We start from the raw sequence: 12,475 nt of genomic DNA, 5'->3' as shown, positions 1-12,475 counted from the left end.
GTGTCCAGGCAGGTTGGGCTTGTCCAACTTTAACAGCAGACTCAGAATTGCGCAACTTGTAATTTAACCCCAATCACCATTGTTTCGCCCAAACCCATTGTTATCAATTGTGAGGGAATAAGAGGTGAGCAGATCAAATTACATGTAGGTGGGTAGTGCCAATAGCACTTAACCCGTCCACCAAGAATAGTGGGTTCCTTTGCGTGTGTACTGCAGTAGGCTCCTGTGCTTTGCCTCTGCACAATGTCAAAGTACAAAACAAATGAGAGAGAGAGATGTGAAAGAGAAATTATCTCTCACTAAATCATTTTCTTTCTTTTAGATATTATTATATTCCAAACATCGATCTACAGGATCACAATGTCTACAGCGCTTTTAATCATATTAATCTTAGGTAAGTCACGGAAGATACTATCTCGGACTATGATGCTGACATGTGCCAAATAAACAATTTAGGGGATACTACTGTATTCTACTTATACTCAGTTCAGAAAAATATCTACATCTCGCCTGAAAATAAAGTTTGAGACAAAAAATAAATAAAATGGTCCCATACCACTGTAATCTCCAAAACGCTTCAAAAATACAAAACAAAATTGTCGTTCCTTTCCTACATTGACAAATAACGAGGACATTGTCAATGTTAACAACTAAATAATTGTATACACTTCTTCACTGATGGTTACCTGCTGAAAGCTATCCAACGATCTATCTATCTATCTATCTATCTATCTATCTATCTATCTATCTAATCTACCTATCTGTCTGTCTGTCTGTCTGTCTGTCTGTCTGTCTGTCTGTCTCTCTCTCTCTCTCTCTCTCTCTCTCTCTCTCTCTCTTCTCTCTCTCTCTCTCTCTCTCTCTCTCTCTCTCTCTCTCTCTCTCTCTCTCTCTCTCTCTCTCTCTCTCTCAAATGAAACATTTACACCTATGCACAGAAGTAATAATTTACCTGGTATTTCACAGACAAAACCCTTGGTCTAAAGTCGCAATAGTCATCGTCCCATTTGCCATTATGGCCAAATCTGAACCTGTAAAAATAGAAATAAAGAATTTATAAAGATTACCTGAGATTATGGTATAAGAATCGTACGCAGCGATAAAATTGTTGTCCATTACAGTAAGTAGTGACGCGGTCAAAATCCTCATACATATTTTACATCAGAATCTGAACGCATACCTTTCTATAAAAACTTAAAAGTCTACCAAATGATTGAACAGTATGTCATGACAAACGCTTAGGAAAACAACACAATACTATTTGCATAAAGGTAGAATGTGCCTCGGGACACATATTTTGACTCTCAAACTTTTCCGATACTTTTCTGATCTACCGCTTTTTTTTTGATGCCCTCTCAGTAAGGAAAACATTCAATGCCTTAGTTTCTTTTTTAAATTGAATTTTTTTCTACATAGAGTTAGCACAGAGATGGCGGCCATTTTGAATTTCAATTATTGGAAATCGTGAGTGATTTGTTTCTCTGGTAACAAAATTTGGACGGTGACCCCCGATTTTGATTTTTGATTTTCAAAGTAAATGGTTGAAATTAATGAAAGATTCCTGGAGGAAAATTTCAGAAAAAGTTAAAGTCCTGCAATGTTGAGGCGAATACTACCGTAAGATAGAATGCGCCACTGAACAAACACGGCGAGCGATAGTTTCTCAACATCTATATAATCACACAGACAAATATAGAAACAGAATAGCACCGCGTCATGCCTTTTGTTCCATGGTCGTCTCGGTAGACTATTGCCTTTTCATATTAAAATGAGCTTCAAAGGTGTTCAACTTTTTGGAGACTTTGTTGTTTGTGGTTGATAATTGCACGAGATTATGCGAAAAACATAACACGCCAGCAGTTTCATAAACATGTCCTTCCTTGCCAAACGTGTAAAAGACGGTATGACTGACCATAAACCATTGAGTAAAATCAGACAGTATCGATAAAAGACTTTCAAATTTGGTTCAAACACACTCATTATATATTCATATAAATATGAGAGGAATTTTTAAAACGGTAAAAACTCACTTTCCTGAAGCTCAAAACACTTCCGTTTTCGCCAACACGCTAATTCTGCTAAGCACCCACGACAATAACAACACAAACTTTGCCGAACATACTTTCGCTTAACATTGGCGAAAATCCGAAAATTACGGAAGGATGCATGGTCGGCACTCTTCGGAAAAGGAGAGAGAGCAACCTGAGGCGAGGCGAACATGGATGGGTTACGTAACCGCTTCACCCCTTGAACAATACCCGTTGCTAGTCTGTTTCTATATTTGTCTGTGATAATCACCAGGAGATGAGATGACGGGACATACAAATAGTCGGACGGCAAGAAGTATTTAAACCGTAATACCATGTTGGATATAAGGTATTACAATCGTTATCGCACTAAGACTCTCCTCTACCTCAGAAACCTCCCGACTTCGGGACATTGGCGGCTATTTTATTTGTCTGAACAGAGAGTTGCCATTCCAACAGCTGTCGCATGGGCGACGCCACACTATCACGCTATGCGTCAACAACCTGTGCACCTGTTTGGAGGAGGATGAAAAACAATGTTTGCTTGAACTTGTACAAAAAAATAACAAGAACTCAATTAAACGGATTTATCTCACAATTTCTGGTAAATTTTCTTGCTTTCAATTCTAAGATGGAAACATCGCATCGTAGGCAGAGAGCGGCAGCGCTTTGGTAAATTTGTTTCCTGTGCTAATTGTCATGCCGCATATGTAGGGGGAATACTACACAACTCATAAACATCAAGGTGCATATGTCGACGTTCACCGTAAAATGCAACGGCTCACATTTTGCGGTTAACGTCACAATTATGGAGTGATATAGGCATGAATACATGATAATATCTCCTCGAAAAGAAGGCATATTTTGGACTTTGTTATCGCGCCTGTGAGATAAGTTTTAAGTCCAATACTACCAAATGCATATCAATAATAAGTAGTATGTAAACATAGTGAACTTAACATATTAAAAAATTACGATTCTTGCCATGAAGTTGTTTGCTTTAATCTTTAGCAATAGCTCCTCAGAAACACCCTATAGTATTCAGCTTAGGTGACCCTGCCGGTTGCCAATCACATCGAACTTGTCAAACATTGTACGACACTCTCAGTGTGTGTACGTCGCATGTACACAGTCTAATCAATACTTGTAACCGTTTGTAAGTTTGTACAGTCCCCAGTTCTTTGGATTGAACATTAACAAAACTTGTCTTTTGTCACAAGGCAATGAGCTACTACATTCTACGGCAACTCAAAGTTTTGTGTAGTATCATAATGAGAGGTCCTACGTTCTGCAAGTTCTACTTACTGTAAACAGTACCCTTTTAACAACGCCCTTACCATAACTGAACACAGTCCTGTCCACTATCATCCTTTTTTGGATTGTTATTCGGTTCACCAGGAGCCCAGTTGCTGTAGTCATCTTGACAATGGCTTTCACCGTCAGACCAGATGAATTCACCTTCGTTGAGGGTATCTTCCAGACCAATCCAGAAACCGAACTTGGTGATGCAATGCGGACCATCCATGTTGTTGTCTACGATATACTGGCGCACCTTGTTATCGATATAACTATTTCTCAAAACAGCTAGTCGACCTGTAGGACCGCCAGGCTGTACGAACTTCAAACTGCAGGCATGTTCCGCACTGGCGTAGTAAGGGTGGGTATAATCAGGTTGTTGGCAGTAAAATTCATACTTCATACACATGCAATCTCCGTCAACGTGTTCAACGAACGATCCTACGTTGCAAAGAGAAATAAGAATATGTAGCAAAATACGACAGTCGTTGGCATTTAGATATAAACTTAATACGAGCAAAAACAAATATATACAGAGTGAGAAATAGTGCTTTATGTTGAAATTGTTGCGATTGAATAATTTAAACATGAATTCAAATACTTGATGCAAGTGTCAGCGGTAAGAACGCACCTCACAAGCAGTCCTACGGTGAAGAAAATTAACTGAAAAGCAGATACAAATCACCGATGATGCACATTAAAAAGATAGGAAATACTAGTTGCATTCGACAGCCTGTTTCAGCATAAGTTTCGACCATCGTAAACACGATCGGTGATTAAGATAATTTGTTGGGTTTCATCAAATGCTGTCATGTCTTATTTCTTTTATCTCTCAATACCTGCTAGGAAAAGTTATCACCCAATTTATTGCCATTTGTTCGAACCTTTTTATTTTACGCACAAAATTTAACTTGACAATGTGTTCACAGATCAAAGAGTAAGAGACAGAGTGTTTACTCACCATCTGGAGCGAATCCAAAGCTGCGCGAGGAAAAGAAGAGTTAAAATTGTATCAGTCGGTGAATAAATGTGTAATATCGTCGCTTGATACAAGCGAATTTTATTTCCCGAATTTATTTGTGGGTTCGAGCCCGGTTGAAACCATAGTATATTCCATGGAACTGTTTGGTGCTTTGATTTTAGTCTCAGCAGACAGTCGACACAATTCGCGAACTATAAATATTAGCATCGAAAAAATTGCAACATTGTATCAGATACAAATTGCTACATAAAGATTGGTATTCCATTCCCATAGACCATAGATAGTACATCCGTGGCCAATTTACTGTTGATTAAGCTGACTTGTCGCAGTCGGAAATTCAGACCCTACCAAGGGTTGTAAATGAGAGTTTACAATTGGGCACCCTGTGTTAAAGACAGAGACACAAGATACCACTTCAACTCATTAAAGGCTCTACACGATAATTAGTTTATTGAGGCAAACCACTTTTATGAAATCACTGCTGTAGCATCACGCAAGCTTGTGTGTCCCATGCAGACAGAGTCAGGGGAAATAATAAACAAGACTTGTGCATGAACCAGTGCATGGTAATGTTACATTGTATCTTTATCTTGAGCACAGGGTGCCAATAGTAAGTTCTCATTTACAACCCCAAATAGAGCTTGTTTTGCCTCTATACAAATAGAATTTCTGACTGCATCAAGTGGGCGTAATCAACAATAAGGGGCCGCGGATAACTAAAACATGCGCATGGTAAACGCAACCAAGTGCGTTTGGCATCAACCCCCTCCTCCCCTCCCCTAATAGTCCAGTCAATCTACGAGATTTTGGCACCTAACCCACCACAAATTGCAACAGAATTTTTTTCTTCAGGATGCATTTTAATGAGGTGCCCAAAACAACATATTAAAAGTTTACTCGAATCCACCTTGGGGAAATATGTCTAATTTGCATAAATCAAATATGGCGGCCAACCATCCAACAAAATAACATAATTGGCTATATATCACATATTAAACAAGCTATTTCAGTGATTTCAAAGTCTGACACTAGTTATTTGGCTCAGGGAATCATTTTGTAGGTATAACGTTTCATATAGGCACCTCATTAATTTACATAATTCCAATATGGCGGCCAACATTCCTACAAAAGACATTTTCGGTCATATACCACGTATTAAACACGCTATTTCAGTGATTTTAAAGTTAAAAGTATATATCTTAGGCATGGACAAACGATTTTCGAGATGCTATGATTTGCATAGGTAATTAGTTAATTTGCATAATTCCAATATGGTCGCCAACATACCTACAAAAGACATTTTCTGTTATATACCACGTATTAACCCTTTAGGCGCCAAAGTCTATTTTTGTCAACTTTATAAAATGATACACAGCCAATTTTTCTGCTTTTTGCCAAAATTTTGATAAAAATATATAGCTGCTGAAAAATGATATCCATTTGGTCCAAAATTATGAAAAAACCGTACAGAAAAGTTCACAGAAATTAGTAAAATATTGCATTAAAATTTTGGTGTAAAAAATTACAGCAGTCAAAGGGTAAACAATCCATTTCTGTGATTTCAAAGTTAAAAGTGTATATCTTTGCCATGGACAAACAATTTTCAAGATGCCATGATTTGCATAGGTACTTCGTTAATTTGCATAAATCCAATAGGGTTGCCAACACACCTACAAAAGACATTTTCTGCCATATACCATGTATTAACCCTTTGGGCGCCAAAGTCTATTTTTGTCAACTTTATAAAAAGTACCAAAGTCAATTTTTCTTCTTCTTGCCAACATTTTGATTAAACTGCTGAAAAATGATATCCATTTGGTCCAAAATTATGAAAAAACATACAGAAATGTTCACAGAAATTGGTAAAATATTGCATTAAAATTTTGGTGTAAAAAATTACAGCAGTCAAAGGGTTGAACAAGCTATTTCTGTGATTTCAAAGTTAAAAGTATATTTCTTTGGCATGGTCAAATGATGTTTGAGGTGCAATGATTCGCGTTGGCACTTCGTTAATTTGCATAAATCCAATACAAAAGAAATTTTCTGTCATAAAATGTATTGAACAATCTATTTCAGCCATGTTGAAATTTAATTATATTTCTTGAGCATGAAGAAACACCTTTTGTGGTTCAATGCTTTTAAAAGACACTTTGATGATTTTCAGAAATTAAATATGGCTGCCAAATTAATTCCCAAATAGCTTCTAATATAGATAAGGTTATGGTAGAGTTTTTAGGAATAGGAATATCAAGAAAAAACTGTCAAGAACTGTCAACGCACTGTATTTTGCTCAAAATATATTTTTGCAAATATTCTTCCAATTTTTTATTAATTTGTTAACCCAAGATTAAAAATTGGTTAGGTTCACCTTTTAGCTTGGCAAGCAGTCGTAAGTTGCATGATATAGAAGGGTCAATGTATGCAAATGTATGCAAATCACCCGAGTTCCTGCTTCCCTTTTATCCGAATTTCAAGATTTCCAAAGAAATTTTCGTATTATGTTTTTCAATGCTATATAACAAAACAACTATTTTGTTTTGCAATAAAATTCTTACATTTTGAATTAGAGGCATTTTTATTTTGCTAACCATGATTTTAAGCACTTTTTTAAAGTCAGTCGTTCAGACCATGCCATTTTAGAATGAGGATATACTCTTGTTTCAAATGAAATATTACATTTCACAAAATAGTTTGTACGGGTTTCCTTGTCATCTTAGATGAGAAATATTCCTTCGGAAAAAAAACTGTGTTGGCAACATGCAGCTCCACATTAAGTCCTTGAACATTTATTTTTAAAAATGTGGAAACTGTACAATAAATTTACTTACAATAACGATCCATTGACGAATAAAAGTTCATTTTAATAGGTGTATGTGATACCTGAATTCGTTAAAATACCCTATAAATATATTGTATTTTGAAAAGAATGTTAAAGCAAATTTGGTAGACTTACATATATGACTTCCTAAGGGATTAAAATACGTATATGTTGATGTGCGTTTATTAATGAGATGTAAGAAAGTCATGCAATTTTAATTATTTGTGATTTTTCTAAATATGACAACCTTAAATGATTGTTAGTCATCTAATAATAATCTCTTTCTGAATATAACATTGGATTCATCTGTGTCTGGCATTATTTGTGATTTTATAGGTGCTTTATACTCTACAGTGTTAAAACATGTAATCTTTAATGTTTACTGTTTACTGTTTTAAAAAAGTCGTGGACAAAATCTTTAGTTTCTAATTTAGACTGAAACCCTTCCTTATGGACGAGTGCATCTTTGGTACATCCCCCTAGACGATAGGCAAGAAGTCATCACATATAACAGCAAAAATTCAATAAACACAACAAAGCTAATAAAAATGCAAAAAGTAAAATAATGTGACCAAAAATAACACATGCCACAATAACGACAAATTAAAACTTAGCGCTAATGCAAACAATGTCAGACTCTTAAAAAGTTGATCAACACACAAACTCACAAAAATTGAAAATTGCATGCTTAGCAAAGACTTAAAATTAATTCAAACAACTCATTAGCCCAACAGAATCCAACTGTTACACGATACAAACATGTACATTGGAAAAATGACACTTGGAAAAATGACTCAAGATCCAACACACAAACTCACAAAAATTGAAAATTGCATGCTTAGCAAAGACTTAAAATTAATTCAAACAACTCATTAGCCCAACAGAATCCAACTGTTACACGATACAAACATGTACATTGGAAAAATGACACTTGGAAAAATGACTCAAGATGTACTTCTTTGCATTGTGTAATAGTTGGATTCTGTGTTTGGATTAATAGTAAGTCTTTGCTAAAGCATGCAGTTTTCAGATGTTTTTGAGTTTGTGTGTCCATAAAGTTGTTATGAATCTGACATTGTTTGCAATAGTGCTAAGTTTCAATTTGTGTGTATTACGACATTTTTTATTTCGGTCATATCATTTTTTTCTGTTTTTTTTAGCTTTGTTGTGTTTATTGTATTTTGCTGTTATGTGTGATGACTTCTTGCCTATCATCTAAGGGATCTTATAAAGATGCACCCATCCATAAGAAGGGGCTTCAGTCTAAATTAAAAACTAAAGATTTTGAACACGTCTTTTTTTAACAGTAAACATTACAGATTACATGCTTTGTCACTGTAGAATGTTAAACACCCTTACAAATTACGAAAATGCCGCACACAGATGAATTCAATGTTATATTTAGAAAGAGAATATATCATTCAGAAGACTACAGCAAAAAACAGGATGGTTGGACAGTCTCATATACATTACGTTTACTTTTTTGTATGTCCCACACAAGTTCTATAGATACATTGTAGATAAAAAGAACCGACTCATTTGAGTGAAATACTATCATGTAACACTCCACTCCACTGTTTATCCTTGAGTGTCTATAAAAAGATTGGCATCAGTACGTTTACATTGCATTATGGTTTGTTTAGCCAGGGTGCTGTCCTAATTAACATCGGTCTCTACTATCAACTCAACAAGTAATTTACCAATTCCCTTGTGTGTTCTGTCCAGACATTCAAATGAGTTGGTTCTTTTTATCTACAATGTTATCTACAAAACTTGTGTGCCACGTACAAAAAAGTAAACGTAATGTATATGAGACTGTCCAACCATCCTGTTTTTTGCTGTAACATTCATTAACAGTCGTCATATACAGAAAAATAAAAACAATAAAAAAATGAATGTCCAAGGACTTAACAGTTTCTTCTTAATAGTTTCCTAGTGCTAAAAACTATACCAAAACCGTTATATATATTAGAAGCTATTAAGCCATGACGCATTAATATGGCAGCCATATTTAATTTATGCAAATTATCAAAGGGCCTTTGTAAAAATTGATCCACTAAAAGTGTTTCTTCATACCCAAGAAAAATATTAAAACTTTAAAATCAAAGAAATAGCTTGTTTAATGCGTGGTATATGACCGACAATGTCCTTTGTAGGAATGTTGGCCACCATATTGAATTTATGCAAATTAACAAATTACCTATGCAAATCATAGCATCTCGAAAATCGTTTGTCCATGCCTACGAAATATACTTTTAATTTTAAAATCACTGAAATAGTTTGTTTAATACGTGGTATATGGCCGAAAATGTCTTTGTAGGAATGTTGGCCGCCATATTGGAATTATGCAAATTAATGAAATACCTATAAGGAACATTATACCTCAAAAATGATTCCCTGGGCCAAATTGCCAGGGTCAGACTTTGAAATCACTGAAATAGCTTGTTTAACATGTGATATATAGCCAATTATGTTATTTTGTTGGATGGTTGGCCGCCATATTTGATTTATGCAAATTAGACATATTTCCCCAAGGTGGATTCGAGTAAACTTTTAATATGTTGTTCTGGGTACCTCTCTAAAATGCATTCTGAAGAAAAAAATTCTGTTGCAATTTGTGGTGGGTCTAACCCTATTTTGACTGGACTATAAACGAAAGTTTGGAAGTGCGAAAATCGAACCAAGCCCCAATCTCTATCAGCATCCTACAATCGGTAATTATTTTGCTATGAAATCACGTATACGCTTCCACCATCCCAGCCATATCCCCTCTAAATCAATCTTTGTTCAGCGCCAACTGGACAATGTCAATGAATTGGGACAGTGTCCAAAATGATTGTTATTTTACCCATACGCTGAACCAAACCATGAAACCATGTAGTGGAAAGTGGCGATATGAAAAACATGTAGGGCAATATTTGCGCACGGTAATCGAAATACATTGAAACCCGCTCCCTAAACACAAAACTTGCGTTCACCATGCGCGTGTGTTTTCATTATCTACGGCCCTTAAAATGGTCATGGGTGTATGTGGTTCAGGATGTAACGTCTTTGCCAAATTCTGCAGTTTTCTCTCTCGCTTTAATACAATTGTTGATCAACTTTGTAAGTCGGAAAAGAGTATGTCGCATGATGGCACATCACTACATAACAACCGGGGAGATATACAAGGACCTTTGACGGGGTAATACGCGAATATACAGCCCATTTTTACTATTGTAGTTTTCCTTTGGTGATTTGAAAACCATATCTTCGAAGGATGAAGGAATATATACCTGCCATGGACTAAATATACCATAGAGGAGACAAGTAACACCATCAGGAGCATTTTGTTTGGTTTCTGAAATGGATGATAAAAACAGGAACAGAGTTAGTGCTGCAAGCAGCTTCACAGGGCCAAGACACTTGCAAACACTGGCAAAAGGTACCAGAGTGATAATCTTATAACCCTCTTGTGCTGTAAGGTACCCCATCATACGGAATATGACGGAAGTAGAACTTATGATTACTGATTGATACGGAATTATACATATTTGAGGTCAAAGGTTATCGAGGTCACATGATATTTCGTCACAAACTGTTCCTCCAACGGTTATCCCTGTGTACCAAAAATCAGACCTCTAGCTCTCTTTGCTAGCCAAGAATTAGACATGTGCATAATTAACAAGTCATTGACAATGACATAGTCCCCACTTGTAATAGGAGTATTAGTCTTGATGGGGCAGGGAAATGTGGTCATTAAGAAGTATCACTGGAGTGTATATGTTGAGATCTATGGGCACATAGGTCTATGTCGTTGTTCCCAATTTGAAACACATGAGGCATGTCTAAGTTATGGTTCTAAATCGGGAAAAAAGATCAGACCTCTAGCTGTATTGGCCAGCCATGAAATACATATGCGCATAATAAATGAGGTACAAGATGTGACATCTTAAGGTCTAATATCCTATCAAAATTGGAGGGTATAGAACTTGTGGTTACTGAGTTATGCATATATATGTATAATCAAGGTCAAAGGTCATCGAGGTCACGTGACATTTTGAAAAAAAATTGTATTGCTAATTAATCCCTATATGCCAAAAATCAGACCTCTAGTTCTGTTTGCTTGCCCAGAACTAGATATGTGCATAATTAATGAGGTAAAGCTTGTGTTGTCATAAGGTCTCCCATCCTACTAAATATAAAGGACATAGCACTTGTGGTTACTTATTTATTGACATAAACGTCATCGAAAAGGTCATCGAGGTCATATGACATTTTGTCAAAAAACTTCATAGTTATCCCTATATACCAAAAATCAGACATCCAGCTCTATTGGCTTGCTCAGAATTAGATATGTGCATAATTAATGAGGTACGGTATGTGGCGTCATAAGGTCTCCCATCATACCAAATATGAAGGGTGTACCACTTGTGGTTACTGAGTTATGGACAAATATGTATATTTCAGGTCAAAGGTCATTGAGGTCACGTGACATTTTGTCAAAAAAATTGTATTGCTAAGTTATCCCTATATACCAAAAATCAGACCTCTAGCTCTATTGGCTCGCTCAAAATTAGATATGCGCATAATTAATGAGGTACAATATGTGGCGTCATAAGGTGTCCAATCATACCATATATGAATGGTGTAGCACTTGTGGTTACTGAGTTATGGACAAATATGTATATTTGAGGTCAAAGGTATCCGAGGTCATGTGACATTTTGTCAAAATATCTGAGATATCTGCGTGAACTGATGGACGAACGGATGGACGAACGGACGGACATGACCCAATCTATAAGCCCCCTGGACTTCATCCGTGGGGACTAAAAACTGTGTCACTGCATCCTTTTTGCAATATGAATACGATGAGAAACTAAATTTTTATTTTTCTTGGCCTTATACATGGGAGTCTATGGAGAACTGACTTATACATGGGAGTCTATGGAGAACTGCCTTATACATGGGAGTCTATGGAGAACTGCCTTATACATGGGAGTCTATGGAGGTGTAAACTAAAAAGTCCTCTAACACGGCCAAATTTGATCGCATTGTGAAACAAATCGACGTGCATCTGTATGGGGTAGGGTACTATCCTTGTGCAAAGTTTGAAAGAAATTGACCAGGGCATGTCTGAGACATCTGCGTGAACGGACGGACGTATGGACGCACGGACATGACCAAACCTATAAGTCCCCCGACGACGGAGTCTGTGGCGACTAATAAGGCACAGGATGTGACATCATAAGGTCCCCCATCATACCATTATATGAAGGGCATACCACTTGTGGTTACTGATTTATAGGCATATATGCATTTTCAAAGTCAAAGGTTATCGAGGTCACATGAAATTTGCCAAAACACTTTCCT

General features: G+C 36.4%; 1 protein-coding gene across 2 annotated transcripts in view; it reads right to left on the bottom strand.

Moving 5' to 3' along the window:
* LOC139121795 (C-type lectin domain family 19 member A-like) overlaps positions 1 to 10,458 on the bottom strand; it is a 37,513-nt gene extending 27,055 nt beyond the window's left edge. For both annotated transcript variants that reach the window (XM_070686987.1, XM_070686978.1), the window contains exons 1-4: positions 10,399 to 10,458; positions 4,285 to 4,304; positions 3,365 to 3,764; positions 953 to 1,031 (exon numbers count right to left, since the gene is read on the bottom strand). In XM_070686987.1, coding sequence (XP_070543088.1) covers positions 953 to 1,031; positions 3,365 to 3,764; positions 4,285 to 4,304; positions 10,399 to 10,451 — 552 coding nt within the window. In that variant the 5' untranslated portion in view covers positions 10,452 to 10,458. The remainder of the gene's footprint in view (positions 1 to 952; positions 1,032 to 3,364; positions 3,765 to 4,284; positions 4,305 to 10,398) is intronic.
* Positions 10,459 to 12,475: the final 2,017 nt, after the last annotated feature.

Source organism: Ptychodera flava, chromosome 2, assembly GCF_041260155.1.
Source record: "Ptychodera flava strain L36383 chromosome 2, AS_Pfla_20210202, whole genome shotgun sequence".
NCBI lineage: Eukaryota > Metazoa > Hemichordata > Enteropneusta > Ptychoderidae > Ptychodera > Ptychodera flava.
The sequence above is the reverse complement of the archived record's forward strand: the minus strand, read 5'-3'. Positions and strand labels throughout refer to the sequence as shown.